This window comes from Carassius auratus, chromosome 7 (assembly GCF_003368295.1).
Source record: "Carassius auratus strain Wakin chromosome 7, ASM336829v1, whole genome shotgun sequence".
Lineage (NCBI taxonomy): Eukaryota > Metazoa > Chordata > Actinopteri > Cypriniformes > Cyprinidae > Carassius > Carassius auratus.
The window spans coordinates 25,998,201-26,023,555 of record NC_039249.1 but is presented as its reverse complement, the minus strand read 5'-3'; the positions used below and the strand labels follow the sequence as shown (position 1 = coordinate 26,023,555).

The following is a 25,355-nucleotide window of genomic DNA, read 5'->3' as shown; positions in this document are numbered from 1 at the left end:
GGGCACATCCTAATTATGTTAATAGCAAGTCTATTAAAAATGTGATATGAATTATATTAGGAATCCTCAATATCAGAGGGGGTTATACAGCACAGAGGCAGGCTGTCAGCTTGTGGGTCTGAGGAGCTGTCAGAGATAGAGAGAAAGAGAGAGAGAGAGAGAGAGGGAGAGAGAGGAAGAGAGAGGGGGGGGGGGGGGGAGAGAGAGCGAGCGAGCGAGGTTAGGAGCGCAGGAGAACGCTTCTCTTCTCCAGATGGTGTTTTAAATGCAGACAGAAGGGTCATTAGACAACACACCAGCTTCCAACCACTGACAACGACACAAATAAACCAAAACGCGAGATGGTGCAGAGCGAAACAGCGCAGAATGTGTAGCATCGGTTAGCTGGGACACGAATGAAGTTTTTAATGGACCGTTTTTTCGCGTTCAGTGTGGAGGGAGTTCGCGACGAGCAGTTGGAGTATTAACGGGAAGATCTCCGAAACACTCTCTCTATCTGAATCATTTCTGTAGACGAGGACTTTCAGGATTTACAAGAGACAATATTCTACTTGGAAACATGGAGCATCAGTGGCAATATTAAAAACATCTTCTATATTATAGGAGGGATCACGGACATCTAACGTTACTGTGGAATACGATATAAAAACCACCAAGAGCGCAAGATCTGAGTTGGAGGACTTTGCGATTTCTATTTTTTTTTTTTTTTTTTTTTTTTTGTGATTTGAGAAATCGAAGCGAACTTTTTTTTTCGCCCTGTGCATTTTTACCAAGAAATGTGTTAACATCTTTCAAGATTTCGACATTTTAAAGGAACGTTATACCAAAGTCTCACTACTTTAATACTAAAGCTCCGCTGTGTTCTAGCTTTCTATGATACATTTTCGATTTCTTGAAATTGAAGTACCTCATTATTTATTACTATAACGAAAAGTCAACATCGCGTGCAATCCAAAGGAGTTCAGAACTCTCTCTCTCTCAGACACTGTTTGATAACACAGTATATATATATATATATATATATATATATGCTTTTTATTCATTTTGGAAAGTTCACACCTTTTTCAGTAATAATCGAGGCGTAAGAATCTCCGTTTATTTCTGTTTTTATTTTTCGCGTGGATTACTTTTTGCTGCAAATACCTCAGTTTGACTTCGACCTTCAAAAGTAAGTGATGCTTCTGCTGTATCTACTTAGTTCGTTCAATATTAACGGCTATTTCTTAAATACTGTGGGCTAGATGTAAGTCTGGAGACTGGACTATTTTATAAATAGCATTATAAACATCTTATATATTTTATAAGACGCTTGTAATGTTGGTAGGTCATATATGTATGTATATATATATATATATATATATATATATATATATATATATATATATATATATATATAGGAAATACAAACATTATCAAACTATTTTGTTTAAAATGTATATATTGTTTCTTTTCAAATGAGTAATTTTAAAAGAAAATAGTAATTTATTTAAGATATGGATGGGGACATAAAATAAAGTCTATTATTAATAATACAAATTATTGACACACTTAATATAAAAAAAACACCCATACTGAATAATGGCAAACTTATTTCTCAATCTCTCTGTAGGCTAATTATTTGTTTTTAGTTATGGTTTGTGAAAAGAGCACGAAAAATACAACAAATATTAAGTTTATCTTTAGGCAAAACAATCCCGACCTCTGAATTTGAACTTATTAGAGGTGATCTTATTCACTTAGGTCTGATCTGCCAGAAATTAGCTCACATTGCATCCTTTGTTTCACATTTTTTGAAAGAGGTTAGATTGTTTAGTTTAATACAATAGAGTATTACTAAAATCCTTGCCAATAATAAACAAACAAGCAGAAATTACAGCATATTTATACACATCAGATGGCTTCAATCTTATGGAGAAAAAAAAAACACACATTAATTTATAGCAGTCATCAGCCTGGCAATCTCTGCACCTGTTCATCTAATAAATGATTAGTCTATATGAGCACAAAACTGGTGCATTATGATGAATTGTTCATTGCAACCTTGCCAGCACACTGAAGGATGAAACCACAATATGCTCTGTTGCAACATCGCTTGTCTTAACTGTCCTTCAGTCCAGCCCAGTCAGCATCCGTTGATGTTACTGCTGTTGCACTGCAAACCACCACTTTACTCTTTAATTGACCCTAGTAAAGAGCAGCTGAATTATGAATGAACAGACGGTAATAGTTCTCCCAACAGCTAAATGTCTAAAGGTGAAACCGCGCTGTGGCCACAGACTATCCTTAAACATTACCACCAAATAGCCTTTATAGCTTTTACAGGCAAATATCCCTGCTGCATGCACCAAAGCACCTCTACCAAGAGAAAGCCATTCATTCATCTGGAGTGATTATTCAATGTGCTTTCATGCCATCTTTTTAATAGATTTATAACATAGAGTCCATTGATAGATATGGAGAACTTGTCTGATCGGTTTGACAGCTTCTGGCGAGGGTCTTTGTAGTCAGTCGTGCGTGCTCACTGTCTACACTTAACAAATTTGTTCGGAATGTTGATAAAGTCTAAAATTCACATGTTTAAAAAAATTAATATCAAACTGTCCGCTAGAAAATGTTACATTTTAAAACTTTTTAGTAAAAAATTATTTGGAAAGCCATAATATAAATTTGACCACGGTTTAGGAATCCCAAAATGAATGAATAAATAAAGAAATGTAAATTGAGTTTAACTTTAATCTTCATGAAAATCTGTTTAGAAATAGAAGTGCATTTTAAACTGTCAGTGCGACATCCAGCACTGATCTGCTGAGAATTCATAAAGGCTCACACTGTCACTGTCATGCAGTCATGTGGAGGGTGTCAGTTTTTATGGTTGTTGTATACTGTTTATCTTAAGTTTACTAGTATATAGGACGCCCACATTCAGGTGGGAAGAGCGTGTCCTTGTGGCAGTGCTCTGCAATGGGAGCAGGGACATGGTGTGCACTGGAGGTAATTATTGTAATTTGAGTGTGGGTGCAGGTGAAGTTTGCCGTCTCGTAATTAACGAGAGGAGCAGATGGCAGTGGGCGGGAGATGGGTGCAGGCAGACGGCCGGCAGAGCAGCAGGAGGAGGGAGGAAGAGAGAGCGAGAGAACTAGGGGGTGGGGTCAGGCACTGATCAGTAAGCACTGGCTCCTGATCGGCCAGGTAGCATGACTGTCACCTGCAGGAAAGAGCTCGCTCACACAACTAACCCTGTGACACGTGGCAGCAAGATTATACAAGTTTACCTCTTTGGCACAAAAGCTATACTATGGGAAGAGTTACTTAAATCCATAAATATAGTTTTTTTGTAGCTGCGCAGTTGTTTATGTATTGGTTGGTGACATAAAAAGGGCTATTATGTTTACACTGTAGGTATGCAGCTTCGAATCTGGTATGCAACATATACTGATCCTGTTTAGTAGTGCATGTGTGCACCAAAAAGAGTTGTGCTCACAGGTACACAGTTTTAAATCCTACTACATAGCGGGTAGTACTTGTACAGCTCACACACTGATCCTAATTCCTGTAATGCATAAATGCAACTGTGCAGTTACATGAGTCCTGAGCAGGTGGGGACGTCCGCAAGCTCTAGAGCTGAGGTTTATGTACCTGTTTTGTTTATTTGTTGATGTCTTTAGAAGAGCTCAGTAGATATTATCCTGGTCTATTATCTACATTACCTTCCAGAGAGACCACTTACATCCTGGTGTGCGGAAATGATTCTCAGACTCAAACGCAGAATTGTCATGAACATCCATCTATAGAGATGCATAAGTCATGAATTCTGCTATGAGTGCTGCTCACACTGTCACATGTAACTTACAAAACATAAGATTTTGGCCACATTTCCCTGCAGTCTGAATATAGCCTAAGAGAAGAAACAGAATTGGTCAAAATTTTTACATGAGATGAATGTCATATTTGATTGGCCTTTTAGTTAAGTGAAGTGCTGTTAAATATACTCATATGATCACAACATTTGCATTTCAGTGTCTCTCAATACTTACTCAGGGGTGAAGGCTCTGTTATGGCAAATTGTCCCAGCAGTCAATCTGGTTGTCCTACCGTGGCAACCCCGGGCTCCCAGCGGGAGTGCCAGTGAGAGGGAGCAGCAGGAATGGGCAAGGGGGCAATTGCCATGGTTTCAGCCCTGTTTATCCCTCCAAACAGTGGGAAAGACGGCGACGGTGTGGTGAGCGCATGTGTTTGACATTACTGTGACATGGCGGCCTCTCTCGGGAGAAGGAGAATGTCAGAGAGCAGAGAAGCCGGCCAGCTTCCAAACATCTGGGGTAATAAAAAACACATTGTAGAAGCTGGGAGTTCACTTTGAGAGAAAGATACCACATAACTCTCAAACACACTCACTCCTTTTCCCATGTGTTCTCACAAGTAAAGGTGTTGCCCTATCTTAATGACACAATAGGTCAGATTTAGAAAGACAAATACATGTAAAATGGAGAATGCTGTATACAAGCCAAAGTCGATAGACTTTAAGTCTGGTTAGCATTAAGTCTGGTCCACACTGCAACTTATTCTGGCCAAGACCCACCCACTTAGACAGGATGAGACTGCCTGATTGACATGTGTAGTAACAATGTTGAAGAGTGAGTAAATCAGATTTTTAAGAGCAAAACTGCCTTGCTTATCTTTAATAATTATAAGTTCGTATAATTGTCAAATTAAGTGATTAGATCTTGACGCGTTCATTGTCTCCCATCCAGCTGATAGAAATCTCCCAGAAATTGAGTGAAAATGGCCAATCAGGTTAAACTTTGATTTTTTTGCGGAAGATACTGACAGTGCAAGCGACATATGCTTCTCAAAGAAACGAGAGACTGCTCAGACTGTTTTTGCTAGATTGTTGGATTCTCATGTCTCTGTAATGAAAAACAGATCGGATCTGATCAAATAGGGAACATTGTAAACCTCTTTGAGAAACAGCTCCCACTAAGAGTTGGCTTGTTTTGTTTGGATGATCAACAAACTCTTGCTAAATAAGTAGGTGGAAAAAAGACTGGATACATTGGAAGTATGACTGAGAGACAGGGCACCAGCTGGAGTAATCCCTGCTGGGAGAGGGCTTTATTAATCAAACAGTGTGGAAGTTCATATCACCGCTCCTGTCTGTGATAAAGCTAGTCCCTTACTTCCTCTCTCGCCCTCAGCCAGTTACTTATCACACAGTTCTGAGTGGTAACTACAGATGAAGTTCAGTTATTAAGCCCTCACACACACACACACACACATACAATTCTCCTCACAATGATGTTAAAGTATTGAGAAGGGGCTCTGGGCTGGATTGGGGCTGGGAGACGTACGATGTAGCGTATTTGCACAAATTAAAGCAGCCGTTATCTCATGGAAACAGAAGCAGAGCGCCGGACTATCCTGTCATTCTTGAAATGGGTTTGAGCTGAATTTGACTGCAGCTCCAGTCTCTTACGAAGACCTTAATCTAAAGCAGGGGTCTTCTCCGATAAGTCATTGTTCCACAACCAGGGATCCAACAGAAGGAAGTTTAATTTCAATACAAAAAAAAGAACATTTTCAAAGCGAATGGAATTGGAAGAAACATTTTTGTTGATACCAGAATGTTCCAGATGGTGGAGGGTGGATACTTTTAAGAGGATGTTCCTATATGGAAATGAATACAAATTCCTGCAGAGCCTTTATAGTATTGAAAGTGTCTATTAAGAGGGATGAAAAAGAATACTGAAAGCTGCATCGATCACACTCTGGGCAGACATTGAATAAACTTTCATTATTATTAGGGCATATTTAGCCTAAATTGTTACCAATGCAGCCTGCTATGTTAATTTATTTTTTATTTTAATCACAGTTTATCCTTCTTAACTATTTTTGTGTAATAAAAAGAGACTTCCTTAATTAATTTCCTGTCTTTTTTTTGTTTTCATTTGCCTCTTTGTTTATTCTGCAATGTTTTATTTCTTTGATTTGATTTTATAAAATTCTGTCAATTTGTATTTCTCACTTGTTTTAATCCATGTGTATGTTATATTACTTTAAGTAATTTACAATCATTTAACACATAAATTTAGGCTGTTTAGGGCAATGTCAATATATATATATATATATATATATATATTGTATATATATATATATATATATATATATATATATATATATATATATATATATAAAAACACATGCATGCATACATTTAAGAAATCATATATTTATATAATAAATGTGAATATAAATACATGCATGCAAATATTTTCAAAATAAATACTGTATGTGTGTCTTTACATATACATAATAAATATAAACAGTACACACACATATTATGTAAACAAAATAAATTATTTTGGATGTAATTAATCGTTTGACAACACTAATAAATATACAGATTATGTATATATTTTTGTGTGTTTTTGCATGTGTGTGAGTTGGGCAGGTTTCAGTCTTTTGTGCTCTATAAATCAGCAAGCTGTAATGACGCAAGAGCCAAAGCAAACAAGAGCAGTACTAGGCTACAGCTGGCCATAGCCTAAGAGAAAGAAAAAGAGAGAGAGAGTGAATACTGCGGAGAGACAGCAGCTGTCAGGCCCCGCATCATGCACCTGTCACACAGGAAGTCAGGGCCTGCCACTATTTCCTGGATACGCCTCCTCAGCCAAACACTTCTGCTGTTTTCTCAGAGGATATAAGGGAGAGAGAGAGAGAGAGACAGAGAGAGAGAGAGAGAAAAAGAGATCCTAGTCAGGGAATGAGGATGAAAAAAGAAAGAGGGAGTATGTGTGCTGTCTGCATACACTCATTAGAGCCAGAACTTGACTTATACAGGACTGCAAAATATTTGAGAATTAAATACTAGCACATTGCTGTTGTATTTTAACTACAAGAAATATGGTACACTGCAATTCAGTGTATCTTGCTGTATGTGAGAAACACTGACCAGCAGAAACACACCCAAGCACCCTTTGCGTCGATTTAAATTTTTATCCTTCTCCCAGGTAATAGTCATCCATGTGACAGGATGTGACATCACTTCGAGCGCTGTGACAGATGGTGAGCATGGGGGTATGGCATTATAGCCACTCTTGTTTTTCTTCCAGTCATGTGAGCAGGGGATCTGTGGTGTGTGTGTGTGTACAGGCCCTGTGTGTTTTGCTTGGCACGCGTCCTCTTTGTTTGTTAGGATTGTCAAGGAGGGTCCTCTGGAGGGCTTCTGTGTCTAATTCCCCAACCGCCCCTCACGCTGCCTGTATGCAATTAACAGAGTAATTAAAAGCTTGATGAGCTAATTGGTGTTGGGTGAAGCTGCAGGTGTTTTGATTGGGGAGCTTGTTTGTGGAAGTGCGGAGAACAAACAGATTCCTGTCATAGATCATTTTGTCTCTTTTCCCCCCACTATTAAAGTAATACATGAGTTTAGGAAAGGCGTAGCTATTATAACTATTTATCAGCCTTGATGGGAAAATTGTAATTGTTCCGTAATGATCGTTCTTGTAGGGCTGAAGGACAAGCATGTCTTATTATTTGTCCAAGCGCCGATAAAACAGTCATTAGAATTATGACTCTCCTAGAAGAACAAAATTGTGTCATTATATTATTTAGCTTTATGTTGTTTCCTAACTTAGCCTCTGGTATCAAGCCATTCATCCACACAACCACTGGCATTTTGACACAATAATAGACAATCAGAAGATAGTTGATGTTTAGTTTACAGTTGTGAAGAGAGAGATTTTAAGCCAGCTAGATTCTACAGATGGTCCACAGACCAATAGAAACCTCATTGCTGGTTGCGGTCCCTTCGGTCAATTGGTGTCAAAGTGAATGTCGTTCAACCATTGTGACAAGCAATGTGGAACAAAACAATTTGCCCATAGTGAAATCTTCCTGGCTCAATGTTCTGTTATGCTTAAATGTCAAACATGGTTTGATTGGCTGTGAAAAAGGACAGAAAGATAGAAGACAGAAAAAGGACTTGGCGGTCAAAAGTTGTCTTTCACTTTCTTCTACTTCTTTTACACAGTTCCTTTTTCTTGGGTGTCTTAACTTTCCCCTCTCGCTAAAGAACTCTCTCTCTTTGAATATCAGTTGACAGATGTGTCGACGATGGCTGTATGCCTGTAGTACTCTTAGTCCCCAGGTGCCTGAGCTGAGTCTGAGGATGTATGTGTATGCTTGTGAGAGTGTGTAAGCTTAGAACAGCGACACACTGTGAACACACTGCCTCCACCTCAAGCACAACGGTTACTTCAGGCAACACAGGAAACAACTACACAAGTCCACAGATGGGTGGAGGGACATGATAGTCAGAATGTTGTCTTGGACCTTGAAACAGACAGATATCTCTACTTTAAAACAACCATTAAAAATCTCAGACCACTTAGATGTACCTAAACAACAAGAACCTCTTGTTGTGCATTCATGTTCCATATTCCTAATAAAGTGGCCATACACTCGTCTCTGCATCTCGACTGGTGCCCAGCGCTCTCCTAACACACTCCAGATGGGCCGGGATGAGGAGTTGTTCTTGGCACGTCCCGGCTCAGCTGAATGTCACAAATACTTTCCTTTATTTAGGAATGGCTAAGGCCGGGCGGCTGAGGAGAGGACAGGAGGGAGTAGGGTAGAGAGCAGCTCAGCAACATCTGGATTTTATTAGCAGCCATTGGGAGAAATCTGAAAAGGAAGTTTTTTTCTCTCTTGCCTTTTGGGGTAGTGCTGGGCTTTCCAGAACCCTGGCCACTGATAAAGTCTTCCCTGAGGAGAACAGATGGCACAGAGACTTCAGTACAATTTTATCAATATTCACAATAATATGCAAGGAAGTATGAGTGAAAAAGAGAGACCTCTAACTACGCCATCTTGTGTTTTGGATGCATGTATCCAGCAAGACTTCCTTAATCAATCGGCTTGCCTAAAAGACAATGCTGGTACAGTTTTACCAGCAATATTCAGTATGGTTAATCTGGTCTATCAGCTATATTGTTCACATACCACATCAGCCTGAACCAACAGGTTAAGAAGAAAGTACCTTCTAAAGTAGACCCAGACTTTGACAAGTAGGTTCCTGAATCAACATACTTGTGTCCAGTGGGGTCAAGGTTTGGCAGGTTAGCTTTGGCAATAAACCCGTTAGAAGATGCCATAATGAACCATTCTATCACTGGGAATGCTTATAGATAGCTTTCTCCAAGTATTGTTATTGCTTTAATTTCAGGGAGATAAAAAGATGTGAAAATGGTTGTAGTTAAGGTTAGGGTTAAGACTACATCTTTCTCCCAGTGATGTTGCAAAGATGTTGATCCAGGAATCCATCCTTCTTGGCTAAAGGATAAACCCCCTTGAAAGTGTGTTTGAATGGGAAATGATCTGTCAATAAACAGGTTTCCTTTCTTTATGTTCATAAAGTGTTATAGTCAAGCTGAGTAGAGATATTCCCTCTTTCGGGATGAGGTGAACCCCAAGAGAACAGTGTTTTGCAAATGTCTGCTTCCTTATAAAAGAAGGATATGAGGATCTTTTTGGAACTGTGACAAGAGAATGTGTCTCTACACTCTTTAACACAACTGTACTCTGGTTATAAATGCACCATTTTTGGTGACCCCAGCATTCTTTCCCACACACACGTACGTGCTGGACGTCTCTCTCACACACATACACTTATACAGAGTCTCAGGGCCTAGGGGTCTGTTCAGCTTGTGACTAAATACGCATTTATTGCCATCTGAATGTTTGTTTTCTCAAAACATATTTGCTCAGCTGAAGACGCCTGCTTAGGCTCACAAAGAGTGTGTGTTTGTGTGCGTGCTCTCTCACCATGTTTTTATTGTACTATGAGTGGATGAGTTGTAAATAAGTAAAAGATAAGATCTCTTATTCAGTGTGGAGACCCCATGATGCTGGCCAATCAACTGCTGCAAAGGACACATGCTAGCCTAGATTTTGGCTAAAATAAGATAGAGAATACAGTATACTTTTTGGAATAGCCTTCGCCTTGAAAGCGAACATAAATGTATGATGTGGTCTAGGAAGTCAGCCTTTTCGGGGTAAAGCCTCATGTCTTGTCTTGGGATATTGTCCAGTCAGATCCGAGCCTTGTGGCAATGTATTTTTCTTTACCATTAGATTTTAGAACATGGGCTCCAGTCCAAGGGTCCACCGAGGAGCTTTGGGTGATGATGAGGAGAGATGGTGGGATGGCTGGGGAGAGGGATAGCCGATGGACAGGTCTTGAAGTGCTGGCCAGGGGTCGAGGGCTGTAATCCTGCTGTTTTGATGAGAGGCCTCTGTTTGTGTGGACTCGGCAGCGGCCTGATGGGGAGCAGATGTGGGAAGGCAGGCGGTCGGGCACAGAGCCAGAGCAGCTGGGAGAAATTAAAAACAAGAGCATTCCTAGAGACTGGGGGAATTACAGAGGGGTGGAGTGGAGGGGTTAGATACAGGGACAGGGAAAAGAAGCCATGTGAAGAGAGAGAGGGATAATCTCAAGGGGCTTTTCATTGTGTTTGAGTGAAAGGCAGCTTAGTACGGACGATGGTCGGAACAAGTGCCAGTGTGAGCAAATAACCACATCACACTCACATGTACCTAGATATCTAAAAGCAGTCATATGATAGACTTCTGTTGTCTTTATATAAATCTGATTATAATGTCAACAGAGGAACCTAGCCTGTAATCCTGTCCTTAAAGAGATTTCTGTGCCTTATAGACTTATACATTTTTCTCTTTCTCTTATATAAGCAAACACAAAACTTTACTTTTTGAATTCATACATTATTTTATATTTGAGGATATCCCTAGATGTCCCCAAAGAGAAATTCTGTCCGATTTAGCTGACTTCTAGCTAAGTATAGCTAAGTAAAACCCTCCACATACACACATCTCACAAACTCTAAAAAAAGAGCAAATCACAGAAACCGGAATTCTGGGCTTGTCATTATATGATGGATTCCTGCGTGTTTGGATCTTTTACCGAAAGCAAATGTCCGCTGATCTCAAAAGACTCTAAAAAAAGTTTCAGAATTACAAACTAGAGCACTTGTTTTTTTTTGGTGCACTTTTTTAATCTGATTTTAGCACACAAAAGCAGATGGACAAGGGTAGTTTTAGCTGTCCTATAAGTGTGTGTTTATGGCCAAGGCGAAACTCCAAAGAAACTGCTTTTACATCATTACAGAATCACAGCATTTAGGATCAAATCACACATCTGTAGGACGTCTATTAAGAGTTTATTGCACTGTGAGCCATATCTATTTGGCTTATTGATCTCTCAGTATGGCTCTTCCATCTCATGCAGATATGTGAGGGACTGAATGTGTTTGCTTTATTTTTAAGACAAGAAGGTTCCCACAGGATTTTTTTCCCCTAAGGAAGTTCTCTTCATAGCTCTTAACGGAGTTCTCAGTTTTTTCATTTAAATTTAAATTGATCTCATATGTTGTAAAAGAAATGCGCTATGTGTAAAAACACAATTCTAAAATTTAAATAAAGACTGTGCCTCATGCCAAAAAATATTGTTAAGTACTTGATGAAAAACAAAAGTAGACTACTTCGAGATCTGGTGAAGTCTTGTAATAAATCTATATATCCATATATCAGAATATAAATACATTTGCTAAAATTTAACTACATATATATATAATTAAAGTTGTCTGAAATCAAATTATAGCTTTGTGTGAGGAAAATCACTCTGTCTCTCAAAAAACATTTTTTTTTATTTTATTATCAGGGGAAACAGTGGAACAGTGGAAACACAGTTATGAGCAATTTAATGTGCTGCTTTTACAGATGATTAAACTGTCATGAATTTGAATCTTCTTTTCAGTTAGCATTGTCTCTTTTTGTATCTTATCTAAGTATTCCTTTGTTTTGGCATTATGGAAGGACAGATGGTCACAGAAGGGGCTCATACATGGACTTTCTAACGTATTAAAAGTGAAATCCAGTGCCCGGTGTATGTGTGTGTCCTACGGTGTCCTTTAGCTGGTCAGATTAATCAGATATCTGTAATCCCACAGTGGCTACAGGCTGAGCAGGGCAGACTTGCCTCTCTCGCCTTGTGTTCACATATATCTGACAGCCCCTCTTTCTCAGTCCTCTTGTGGGAGTTCATGCCACTGCAGCCAGGTCATGGCAACTTCAACAATCCCCCCGAGAATGCATGCAGGAATTACCATGTGCTGCTCCCCTGAGAGCAAATTAAAAGGAGTGATTATTTTACTGTCAGGAAGTTTTAAACCAGCAGCCCTGAGAGGGAAGGGATTTTATTCATCTCTTTAAGCTTAAATAATGTCTAAACACGGAAATGGCTTCCTACTTATAACCTCTCAGAATATATACTGTATCAGCCATTGGCCAGACACCTCTCTAGATACTGACTCCTATTGAATACTAACATTAACATTATTTCAGGTCATGTCTGACTGATGTGTGTCCGTGTGAATGCTCGCTGGCCTGTTCTTTGTTTAATGGCCCCTCTGAGGCTGCAAGCTGCTGGACTGAGTGACAGATGGACAGGCAGGGCTTGTGGCCTTAGCAAGATCTCTTCCTACCTGTCTACATTTGGCAATGACAGGGACAGTGATGCACAGAGCCGTGCACCGTCAGCCCCGCACGGCAGGCCAGCTTGTGCCTATTTTGGTCAGCATGGCATTAGTCCTAATACCTTGTTATGTTTATTGCCCTGGGGCACCAGTAAATCTTTAAATGAGAATTAAGAGCTGATTTCTCTTTACACATCTCCTCTTTGTATGTTTTATCGTTATTGCTATTTCATTGTCATTTTAGTGTTCATGTAATGTTCTACATGTATCGTTCTTTATTAATCTTTCAAGACAATTGCTTTGTCTCAAATGTTGGTGAACCCAAACCAGAGCTCCCAAACCACTAAACAGACTGTAATTTTATCTGAGTAAGACAACGAACGACAAATCCTGTCATGTGGATTTTAAATGAAAATTGTTGTCCTTACCAGCTGTAACTGCAATAATCAAAATTTAGTAGCTCCACCCATCATGAAATGTCATTGGACTAAAGTGCCATCCTGCACAGGTATTAGATATATTAATGCAGCTTTCAAGTCCTTAAAATTCAATTTCTGAATCATGCATGATGTGTTTACTTGAAAGCATTATAAGCATCAAATATGTTATATTTACTTTGCATTGCATTTTTGTTGTTAGTAAGGACAGACTGTTACCTGGTGGTGGAAAATAGTAGCATGACACCTGTTTAGAACACACTATGATCGAGGACACAAAATGAGCAAAATGGTGTGCTACTCAGGACCCTCAGCATGTCCCCTGAGCCGAGGTGGCCCCTAACCCACAGACCAGCCTCATACCCTGTCACCCTCCTGCAGCTGTCATCCCTCTAAGGTTGAGCACCAATTATCTGGCTGTTAGTAGTTTGGCTGTGACCCTGTATGTTTAGTTATTTTTGCCCATGACATCTCGGCCAGGCGGTGGGGGCTTTCTCAGAACATGGCCTGGGCTGGTGGCCCCAGCATACGGTCAGGGTGTTGTGCTGTTTTTCGGGAGGTCTATCTGAGTGAAGGTGACAGTGGAAAAAAGTAAGGGCGACTGAACAACAGTGAGTGATAGCACTGAGACAAGAGGCGCCTGTCAGAGAGCCTGCTGCTCAACACATGTTTTTTGAAGGACGATAATGTACTAAATACCATGGTATATGAATTTGCCAATTATAATTTATGAGAAAATAAAAAATACCAAATACGTGTATCATTTAAGAGATCTTTAAATAATCTTACGGACTGTAGAATAAATGAGGATTGAAGCTTTTTTTCCTTTGTGTTTGTGGCACCTGAAGCATCCACCTTAGCGACACATGATGTTAAAGAGTAGCAAATGTGAGCTGTCACCAATGATGTTGTGTGCTAATCTCAGTACCATCTGATGATACTTCTTTTGGAATATATGTGGTAAAAAAAAAATAAAAAAAGAACAAATATCAATATAAAAAAAAAAAAAAAAAAAAAAAAAAAGGAATATATGTGCTTTCAAACATTAATGCACACACATATATTGTGTGTTCTATGAGGACTCTCAACAGACAATAGTTCTTTTTATACTGTACAAACTAAATTCTAACCCCAAACGGTTGCACTTTATTTTACAGTACGTGTACTAACATGTACTTATAGTGTACTTACAGTGTATTTATCTGAGAAAGTTCTGGTAACACAAGGTAACTACATGGGGTAGGGTTAGGTTTAGGGGTAGGTTCAGGGTTAGTACCTAGTTATTACACAGTTATTGTAATAACTATAATAAGTACATAATATGTACATGAGGAACAGGACTGTAAAATAAAGTGCTACCAAGAAAACATTATGTGATTTTCACATTAATATTACATTACAAACAAACAATAAATAATAGTACTTTGTCACTTACTGTGATTTTTGTATTTGGGAGGACACAACGCATAGAAAACCTTGACCACATACTCACACACACAGAGAGACATATAACATCTTATCTTAACACTGATCCAACAAAATCCAACAACTCTTGGTGTTGCTGGTGTTTGTTGGAGCAGTTATTCTTTGATCGTTTTGAGTGCAGGCTTGAACCCTGATGGACTACATTTCCATCTCATAACTGACAGCAACGAGTGTGCTATACATTAGAAGATAGAATTGGGAGATCAGCATGTGACATTATGGTTAGGGAGCTGGGTAGACAAAGGGATTGTCACATGACCAATGCGGGCCAGGCAGACAAGAGAGAGGAAGACTTGCCATGTTTGGTCCCTCAACGAAGCAGATTTGAGGATCAGTGTGAACGCAGCCTTGTTGAAGTGTTCAGCACCGTGATGGACAGCAGCAGATCCAGCTGCACTTGTCACTGGCTGTCAAGAGTCTGTCTGTCCGGCTCACAAGAGCGGACAACAGGCTGGGGAGCGGGTGGGGGGTGTAGGACATTGATGTGGAAGTCAGGGTGATTGGGGGGTTGGGTGGTGGGCAGAGGGGTCCCGTCAGCAGCAGCTGAGTAGGAGAACAGGTGTGACTGGATGTTTCCAACAGCAGTGACATTTACCCTCTGCCACAGTCTGTGAAAGCCACACTTTATCTCTATCAGCGGCGACTGCACAGATTTACTGCTATGAAATATTATAAGTCTGTCTGAACGACTCACTAGAGAGGTACTGCTGAAAAAAGAATGCCACACGCATGATCTAGCACCGTGAACAAGACAAAACATATGTGTCAAACATGATACGATTTGAACAAGTGCCATGTAGCAGAGTAGAAGTGCATATTGGTCAGAGCCTGTGGCCTGGCAGTTATGAGACTTCAGGCACATTAATGTACATGTTGTTGTTCTCATCATCTTGCTACTTTTGTTGTGTATAAAAAGTTCTAAAAGAGTAAATGTCATGTCATCCACAGGTAGCGCAGGACAGAAGGCTGGAACGATGCCAGATTCACCCGCTGATGTCAAAACCCAGCCCAGGTCAACTCCACCCACAATGCCACCTCCACCCCCTGCTGTCAGCCAGGCAGCCAATCGCAACGCATCATTTACACCCACAACAAGTAAGTTGTGTAAGTACAATTTATTGTGATGTGCCGAGTGTATGTGTAATCGGCAACATTTCATAGGTAGCTAACTTAATAATAGTGTTACTGTAGCTCAATTGGTAGAGCATTGCGCCATCAAGCACAAAGTTGGGGGTTCGATTCCCCGGGAACACATGATAGGTAAAAATTAGCCTGGATGCACTGTGAGTCGCTTTGGATAAAAGCGACTAAATGCATAAATTTATTTTTTAATTTAATTTAAATTTAATAACACATTGGATGCAACTCTATCATAATCTTGAATACTGCAGTTTATTACCACCACATTAACACAAGAATGCACATTAAAGGGATAGTTCAGCCAAAAATGAAGATTCTGTCATTAATTACTCACCCTCATGTCGTTCTAAACAAGAAAGACCTTCATTCATCTTCAGAACACAAATTAAGATATTTTTGATGGAATCCGAGGAGCTTCCTGTCCCTACATAGGCAGCAAGGGTACTACGTTCAAGGTCCAAAAAGATACCAAGAACATCGACAAAATAGTTTATACTATGCGCGCTAAGAAAACTTTATTCAACAATTCTTCTCCTCCACGTCTACGGACCAGTGCTGTCTACGGAGGATCAAAGAGCTCTTGAATTTTATCAAAAATATCTTAATTTGTGTTCTGGGGATGAACAAAATCTTTTGGGTTTGGTACAACACAAGAGTGAGTAATTAATAACAGAATTTAAATTTTTGGGTGAACAATCCCTAAAAAAATGTACAATGGGACACTGCACTTAATAAACATGTTCATAAACATGCTTATTAGAGCAATGCCAGAACGTAGAATAATTTAAATGAGTCAATAAGAGTTATTGTCATGAGTATTCATATAGTAAAGAATGCCCTTGCAACATGACCAAGAGCGTTTGAGAGGGTTTGTGTATGATAGGTTGAGCCATTGTCTGGGTGTGTGAGTGCTTAGGATACACAGCAAGAGATTTGTTTACTGCATACGGAGGGATTCGCAGGCAGCATCAGGCTTGACGGGGCTTGGCAGATCTCGCTACCCTATATAGCAATGACGGGTCTTGTTGTTTCACCTGTTCTCGGGTCATAGCGTAGCCTGCTTGCCACTCTAAAACCAGAACACAAGTGTGGAGGTCACATGGTAAACCCACATGTGTTCAGCCTGGAATGGCAAGATAAAATGGGGCACAAGACCCTGTGTTCTGCAACATGAAGCCATGCACACACTCACCCAGCAGTGTGAACATGCCACCGAACCTGGAGCAAAGCTAGCTTCAGAGGTGTGTTTGCACAATCATATGCTTCCCACTGTCCCGGAGGATTAGGGTCCGTAACTCTGAGTCCTCATGCTGTGTCCACTGCTTGAGTAATGTTGGTTTATATGTAGTCATGGCTTCAGGTGCAGGTAACATAAGATATAAGGCCTACTCTTAGAGAGAAGGCACTTGACTATCAGAAGCAAGAATAAAGAGTGCAGGGATGGAGTGGAAGTGTTGATGGGGCGGCCAGGACTCGGAAAGCTGCAAATCTGCTCTCAGCTGGTGGACATGTGCATAGCCTGATTTAGACGCACACCTGCTGTTGGAATAAAAGTATCCCAGTCCAGGGGGCTATTTTTGGAACCTCTTTAACATGTTCCTCTTATAGTTGTGTCTTAGTGAGTGAGTGGGTGAGTAGTGGGGAGCAATAGAGCGGGTGGGCGGCATGTGTGTATGTCATGGAGAGAGATAGTGAGAGAGATGTTTCCTGCTTGGCCCATTTGCGGTGTGTTTGTTCAAAGTAGAGTATGAAGTGAAGAGTACAGAGCAACGTGCTGTGTTACTGTCATAGTATATCTGTAATTTCAGTTGTTTTTTTGGCTGTTCTCGGAATGCATGTGCCCTCTTCATGCTACGTTGGAGCTTCCTGGAGGGCGCTTCCCAGGACTGAGATGGAGAAAAAAGAAAGCAAAAGAGTTTGGCGTGACTTAAATGATGCTAATACAAACAGTGGCTCTCTTTCCGCAGTGCTGAACGGGAGCAGTCACTCCCCCACGGCACTAAACGGAGCTCCCTCAACCCCCAATGGCTTCAGCAATGGACCGGCTACTTCCTCTACCGCTTCTCTGCCCACTCAGCAGCTTCCCCCTGCCTGCGGAGCCCGACAACTCTGTAAACTTAAGCGTTTCCTCACCACACTGCAGCAGTTTGGCAACGACATCTCGCCCGAGATTGGAGAACGTGTACGCAGCCTGGTGCTGGGGCTAGTGGTGAGTGTCTAATGGCTCTCTTTATTGTTGAACTGTGTGTGTTGTCTACAATTCTTTCTTCACTGGGAGTTAAGTGGATTTCCTTTTCTGTCTTATCAGAACTCAACTCTAACCATTGAAGAGTTCCACTCCAAACTTCAGGAAGCCACAAACTTTCCCTTGCGTCCCTTTGTCATTCCATTTCTCAAGGTAAGAACAGGCATAAAAAAATTAATCTCATACAGACACAGTTTTTCTGCCAGTAATCATGTATAGAGAGACTTTATTGTTCTGGCGAAGAAATGTTCACTTAGACCCCTGTCCACAAATAGGCACTTTCAGCTGTATATGCAAAAATTTTGTATTAAAATTAACATTTTCGGATGGGCATTTAAATCCAGAAGATTCTGGCATTTTGGGAACGTAAAACTGATTTTTTTTTAATATCTGAAAATGACACCCTTGCGTTTTTGTGTGTACAGCCAATCCGTATATTTTGCGAAATGCTGATGTCATCCCCCCACATATCACCCCTAGTCAGTCAATGCTACCTCGCGTAACAGCAGCAAAAATATGAACAAACACTGAACAATACTCTTTGTATTAACTATCATTAACATAGATTAATAAATGTATTGTTCCATGTTTGTTTGTATACTGTGTACAAGGTTTATGCGCATAGTCGAAGTCTTCTTCTCAATTTTTAGTGTATATTTGTGGCATAATTACAGCGCCATTTATGCTGCGCCGCCCGGGGAGCAGTTGGGGGTTCACTGCCTTGTTCAAGGGCACCTATGTCGTGGTATTGCTGGCCTGAGACTTGAACCCACAACCTTAGGGTTAGGAGTGAAAACTCTCTAACTTTGAGAGCAAAGTGGAATATACAGGTGTGTTCAAGGATATCTTGTTAATTTTCTAATAACAAACAAAATTCTTACATATATTCAAAGATTTGATAGCATGAACCATGCAGAATTTGTCCAGTGATCCAGAGTTTGTTTTTGGAAACGGTCATACACACTGCAGCTAATCAATTTGCATTTAGAAAAAGTTGACATTTTTATGTAATATGCATCAGACGATTCTTAAAAGTCTTTCTTTATCTGTATGAGGAGCTTTTCCTTATGGTGCACCATATGCGAAGGGGTGGAGGAGGAGGGTAGTGGGACTTTGAGACAGACAGGCAAAGTGACAAACAAAAAGAATGTAGAAAGATGGCAGCCAGAATCAGCACACATGTGAACAAACTCACTCTGTATTTTCCCTGACCTCAGAAACATAGTTTTCTGTACGTGTAGATGAGTGAAGTCCATTTGATAACGCATCCTCAGCCTTTTCCAACCACCCTGCTCTACTGTGGCTGGGCTGTGCAGATCTAGTGCTCCATATGGCCATCATTTGTGATTCATTAAAATTGGCACACTTGTGTTTACCCAGAGTGGAGAGGAGTGGTGTGGGCCAAAGAAGATTTCCTGGCAGATGTTGCAGTGGGTGCTGTAAGCAGCACAGCTTTCCGTTGCTCTGCCGCTGTTGTCTTTACGCTGATCCCTTTCTGTCCTCAGACATCACATAGATCCTGGGCTCAGACACATACACGGATTCTCTGATGCATTATAATTCTTTCTCAAATGATTCTGCATTGATGCACACAAATACATAATCGGAATGTGAAATTAAATCAACTGGTAATCACTATGTTGATTGCATACCTAATTGCAAAAGATTTAGTGACAAAATGTATGATGCGTCATGACTCCCTGAATCACCCCACCCCAATCACACATGTGAATACACAGACATACATATGTCATATCTGTGTCTGGTAAACATCCAACCCATTCACATGCTTTACTACTGCAATGCATATAGTGATAACACAGACTTAAACTGTCAGTCCCAAGTTGGGTGCTGAAAGAATGTTCTAGTACTGAAGAGGCCTCAAGTCAGATGCCACACTCCCCTGACCAGCATAAAATATAAGGAAACTTAGAGACAGTTCAACAATTCAAAAACATATTCACAAACATAAAACTCAAATTTCAACATACAGATATTACCAATAATTGGTTGTAGAGAGATAATGTATCCACTGACCACAGAACGGAACTAGAAAATGTTTGGTGTGGAAAGTTGCCTTGGAGGCCCCCCACCCCCCATCTTCCACTATCCGTGTATGCATGCTAGTGAGATATAGACTACACAAGACATATCTCATAGTGTGAGTATTTTATTCAAAGCAGAGCACTGTGGTACATGGCACCCAGCACATTGCTCACAGGCTGCTGTCAAAGGCCCGCAGAGTGTTGATGTTACACATCTGTATCATCAGCCAGCTGTGTAGTGTTATACTGACAGCCAGAGAGAAAAAGACAACAAGAAAGCAAGGGTGAGAGAGAGAGAGAGAGAGAGAGAGGCAGCAGAGTTCTCCTGCAGACCTCAGCAAGACACAAACACATGGTGGGCCAGAGAAAGTGTCTGTTTTATCTCATCTTTCTTTCTCTCTCTCTTAACACAAACACTGTTAACATAACTGGCCATCAGAACATGATGCGTTTTAAATACTGGTCAGCTTGAGATGCTGATGTACCAACTTATGTTGGATGAACATATCTAAACGGCAAGACTTATTTGGTTAACCAACTTCAGAAAAACACATTATAGTTGACTAGATTAACCAGCACTGACTAGCATAATCCAATGATTGCCCCCACAAGGAATATTTACTTGCATAACCATCAATACTTACTTTATTAACCATCAGTTTATGCAGAAAGCCATTTTGGTCAGCATTCACTAATAATGTCAATCAATCACAAACTATAAGCTAGACTAATACCAAATGAGAACTAAACATCAAAAACCAGCCTGTATCACCAATAGGCTTGTTAACTATCTTAACTAGGCTTGATCAGAAAGAACTGGTCAACTAGCTCCATTTACCAGATTTTGCCAGTGGTCCACTTCAGAATCAAATCGCTGAGGGTGCTTTTAAAATTAGTAAGGGTGCCTTAACCTTAATATAGGCTATATAAAGGATTTAGTGCCATCCATTGCTAGTGCGCAGATTGCTTTGTTTATCACTAAAAAGCTTAGTTCATCGCACTCTCACAAAGTTATGTTATAACCAATGGAGTTCTCTACATTGCAAAATGAATCTACTATTTACATTGCACCTACTAAACTTTGTTATAATTAGATGATTCATTCTGAACACCACACCTGTAAAAACGTAAATGCCTTTGATTGTCTGTTGAGTACAAGGAATCAGCAGATATGTCTGTGATTGGCTATTGCTAAACGGTGAAAAACACTTTTTATTTGAGGGTGCTTAGTACCCTCTAGCATCCCCGTAGAACCGGGCTTGGGTCCAGTGGCACCAAACCAGTATAACCGATCCTGGAGATTCACGTTCGTCTTTATGAAAATAAATGCTTTCCTTTATCACCCACATTTCATCTTTCTGTCCGATAGGCTAACTTGCCCCTCCTGCAGAGGGAGCTGCTTCACTGTGCTCGGATGGCTAAGCAGACTCCAGCCCAGTATCTGGCCCAGCACGAACAGCTGCTGTTGGATGCCAACGCCAGCTCTCCCCTGGACTCCTCCGAGATCATGCTGGAACTCAATGAGCATGGCAAGAGACGTACCCCTGACAGGTATACACACTTTAACACACAAACAAACTTGTCTTTCTGTGTACAATTTTCATAACAAATACCTTAAGTCATAAATATCTACAAAATCAAGCAAAAGGCAAAAATGTAGATAGCTATGGTAAATGTAAATACAACCTTGCCCTGGGCATACTTCTTCCTGTCTAGCTTCGAAATGCACAAACACTCAATGTAATGAGTCGAGGGTGTGGGAAGATTAGGCCACACAGAAGAAGACCATGAGGAGTGTAAAGAGAAGGTGGAAATGTGTGTGGCGTGTCTGCCAGGTGCTGCCAGTTGCCTGTGAAGCAGAAACAGACTGAGATGCTCTAACACCAACAGATTCCATACATTGGCGAGACATTTAGAACTCTAAACAAACAAAAAATTAATTGTGGGATTTAAAGCACCAAAATTTTGTTTGTCTCCTACTCTCTTATCCGCACTGTCTCCTGTTAGTTCCCCAGTAGCTGTCCATATGTCAGTGATGTGTCCAGATGGTGATCTTGCTGAACCCCTGCTTGAACTGATACGGGAGGAGGGATGAATAGAGAGAGAGAGGCAGAGAAAAAGAGAGGGGTGGGGGTAGAGGAATGGGCAATCCCCTACTGTAATCCATACACCTCCATCTCTGAAGCCTAGGCTTACCAAATCATGGCGAGAGCCCCAGCTGTTGCTTTGATTTGTGGGATATCTGGCCACAACTGCAGAAATTCTGCAAAAGGTTGGAAGTTTTTAGGTTGGTTGTGGAGGTGGGCATGATGGGGTGTCATGCATGCAGCCAGATTTAGATGTCCAAGCCAATTGCACTCTACTCTCAAGTGCAAGAAAACAAGCTTGCACAGTCCTCGCACACACATATATTTCATGCTCGCAGAAGGAAGAGGAGCTTTAGCTCTGAATGCATGGCTGCTGCACTCAGCTAAACAGATTATTATCAACACTGCAGCACAGGCCAGCCAGATGGCTCCAAAACGCCAGTGTCACTGAACATCTGCCAAAGGGAGCAGCTCTCACAGTACAGCAGCTCAGGAGAGAGAGAGAAACGGGTGAGAACGGGGAAGATTAAGGGGTTGGGATTTAACTCTGTTTCTTGGTATATGAAGGCTAGAGTCCACATATGGCTCACAGCTGGCCTCAACATTTGGACACATGAGTGGAGAGAAAGAGGGAGGTGGTTTAGAATGAAAGAATGCAAAACTATCAATAGCCCTCTTTCCTCTTGAAAATGTCATTTCTACAGCATTTCTACAATCTTTATAACAGGACCAAAGAGAGTGCAGTGGACAGGGATGGCTTGCACCCGGAGCACCTGGCCAAACGTCCATGTACAGTGAGCCCCAGTCAGCGCTTCAGTCCAAGCAGTGGTTTACCTGCTCACCCTCCCCCCAATGGCCTACCAACGCACCCACCCAATGGACTTCCACATCCTAACCCTCCTGCCCCACAGCACTACCGTTTGGAAGACATGGCACTTGCCCACCACTACAGAGACGCTTACAGACACGCAGAGCACAGGGACGTCCGGGATCGTCACCGGCAAACAGGTCAGAGTGGTGTAGTCTATAGTAAAATAAACCAATAAACTACTTGGGGCCATGTTTACAGTGACTTTACCATAGTTAAGTGGTGTTGCTTTAAACAAGAATTCAATTCAGTCACAGGTGTACATATATACATGCCATTTTACAACAAATTTAAATATGGCTAATCCTAACAGAGTTTATGGTTTAGACTTTTGAATTTGATAAATATTTCCAACTGCAGAAGTAATGGCAGGAGTGCAAAGCATTGTATAATTGCACATACAAAGACATGATTTCTCCATTGTAATGGTGCATATGCTAATGTAGTGCTGTACTTGTGTTACAGCCGTGCATGGAACACGTCAAGAGGAAGTGATTGATCATCGGCTGACAGACCGCGAGTGGGCTGAGGAATGGAAGCACCTCGATAACGTATGTGTTACCAGATGCTTTGTTTTTCTTTTTATTATCTTTCTTACATAACGCAGAGAGCATAATAGTTGCTAACTCTGATGAGAGAAAAACAAGTTTCAGATTAATGTGGTTAGAATTAGTTTTGGTTGCTGGTCCAAGGTGATCTAACAACCTGACAATAAGATGGTGCATCAAGTCAAAACTAATGGACATAAGGAAGTGATACAGGAGAGAAAAGGTGTGAAAGACAAAACAGAAGAGCACCATAGTGGAGTGGATGTTGACAGACATAAGATGTGTCGAATATTCGATGGACACCTGATAGTAGATGAATTAGCTCAGACCTTTTCTGAAGTATAGCAAGACTTTTGTTATGCTTTTTGCTCACCTCAACATTGCCTCTATACAGACTTACACTCAGACACATATTGAATAAAAAGGCCACAGATGGAGTGAGGAACCCAGTGGAGGACGTTCCCACTGGAGAGAGCAGCTGAGACAAGGCTTGCAGTCTGTGAAATCAGGCTTATTCTGGACTGTATCCAAATCTGAAATAAATACAGCCAACAGCATACTCAGAGAGTGAAGAATGGCATCACATGGATGAGGGGAGATCTTATTGAGGGGAGGTGGGTGGTTGGGGAAGATGGGAGGAAAGAGGACGAGAGTGAGAGAAGGCTGTAGAAGCATGGGGGAAGAAAGAATTGTTTTGGCTTCTCCCACTGGCAGCACAGCTGTTGCTAGGCTATTGTTGCTTAACCACTCAACCGCTCACTGCACCACTGGATTACACACACACACACACACTCATACAAAGTGTTCAAATATCTTAATACTTGTGCTGCACACTAATGCATCAGCCATTCAAATCAAATATAGCATTTTTTTTTATTAGTAATGGCCAAAGAAGGTGCAATGTGGAAGTGTTATTGTGGACTTTAGGATGTAACTGGTCTAAAGTTGGTTCATAACATTATCTTCTACAATTTCCCATTCCTTTCTATCCCTCTATAGTTGCTGAACTGTATCATGGATATGGTGGAGAAGACGCGGCGTTCCCTCACTGTGCTGCGACGCTGCCAGGAGGCGGACCGTGAGGAGATGAACCACTGGATCCGTCGCTATAGCGATGTGGAGGATATGAAAAAAGGTGGGAGCTCCACCCAGCGGCCTCCTCCTCTTCCTCCCCACCACAACTCTTCCTCCTCCAACACTCCTAACAGCAGCGACACACAACCGCTAGGTACATGCACCGTTGCAGATGCAGCTGCAGGCGCAGATGCTCGGCACGCAGCATGTCTCTCACATTCTTAGTGACCATCCTCGTCTAAGTAGTTTCCATCAGACAACACACCACTCAGTTTAATGTGTTTTAAAGGGGTAAAGAACATTATTTTGTGTATTTGGTGTAATGAATGTGTTTATGCGGTTGAAGGTGCAAGAAAAACACATTATAATGTACATTATTGTTTCTCCTCTATGCCCCACCTTTCTGAAACGTGCCATTTTTTTGCAAATTTATCGGTCTGAAAAGTGTGGTGTGCTCTGATTGGCCAGCTATCCAGTGCATTGTGATTGGCAGAATGCCTCAAGTGTGTGACAGAATTGTTATGCCCCTTTCCATACTGTGATACAGAACACTGGCATGACAAGGCAGAAACAGTAAAACCCATTACAAACGAGCCATTTGTTGCATCCAGTGGGGACATAATTACAGATTATATTGATTTATACTGGCTTTTTATGCGTTGCATTTGTGATAGGAGAAACGACAAACAAAAAGCGCTACTCTGCTCTGCTCAAAACTTGTGTTCGAATCATCAATGGCAAATCTTTTAAATATGTAAACCTACTTACAGACTTGCGAGTCAGAAAAGCTGGCATTGTAGTCTTCTCATAGTTAGCATGTGATCCCACATTTAGCCCACTAACCTTACTTTACAGTTTATCTTCGCACCAAACATTTC

The 25,355-nt window shown here is 41.0% G+C and overlaps 1 protein-coding gene across 9 annotated transcripts in view; it reads left to right on the top strand.

The window, feature by feature from the left end:
* cbfa2t3 (CBFA2/RUNX1 partner transcriptional co-repressor 3) overlaps positions 1-25,355 on the top strand; it is a 40,805-nt gene that overhangs the window by 9,206 nt on the left and 6,244 nt on the right. For 2 of the 9 annotated variants that reach the window (XM_026268180.1, XM_026268179.1), the window contains exons 2-8: positions 15,419-15,574; positions 17,578-17,819; positions 17,919-18,008; positions 21,270-21,451; positions 22,715-22,995; positions 23,321-23,406; positions 24,403-24,538. In XM_026268180.1, the coding sequence (XP_026123965.1) occupies positions 15,419-15,574; positions 17,578-17,819; positions 17,919-18,008; positions 21,270-21,451; positions 22,715-22,995; positions 23,321-23,406; positions 24,403-24,538 (1,173 nt within the window). Of the gene's footprint in view, positions 1-214; positions 1,169-7,007; positions 7,063-15,418; positions 15,575-17,577; positions 17,820-17,918; positions 18,009-21,269; positions 21,452-22,714; positions 22,996-23,320; positions 23,407-24,402; positions 24,632-25,355 lie in introns of those variants that run through there. The other 7 variants (XM_026268177.1, XM_026268175.1, XM_026268178.1 and 4 more) reach the window with 5 other exon arrangements.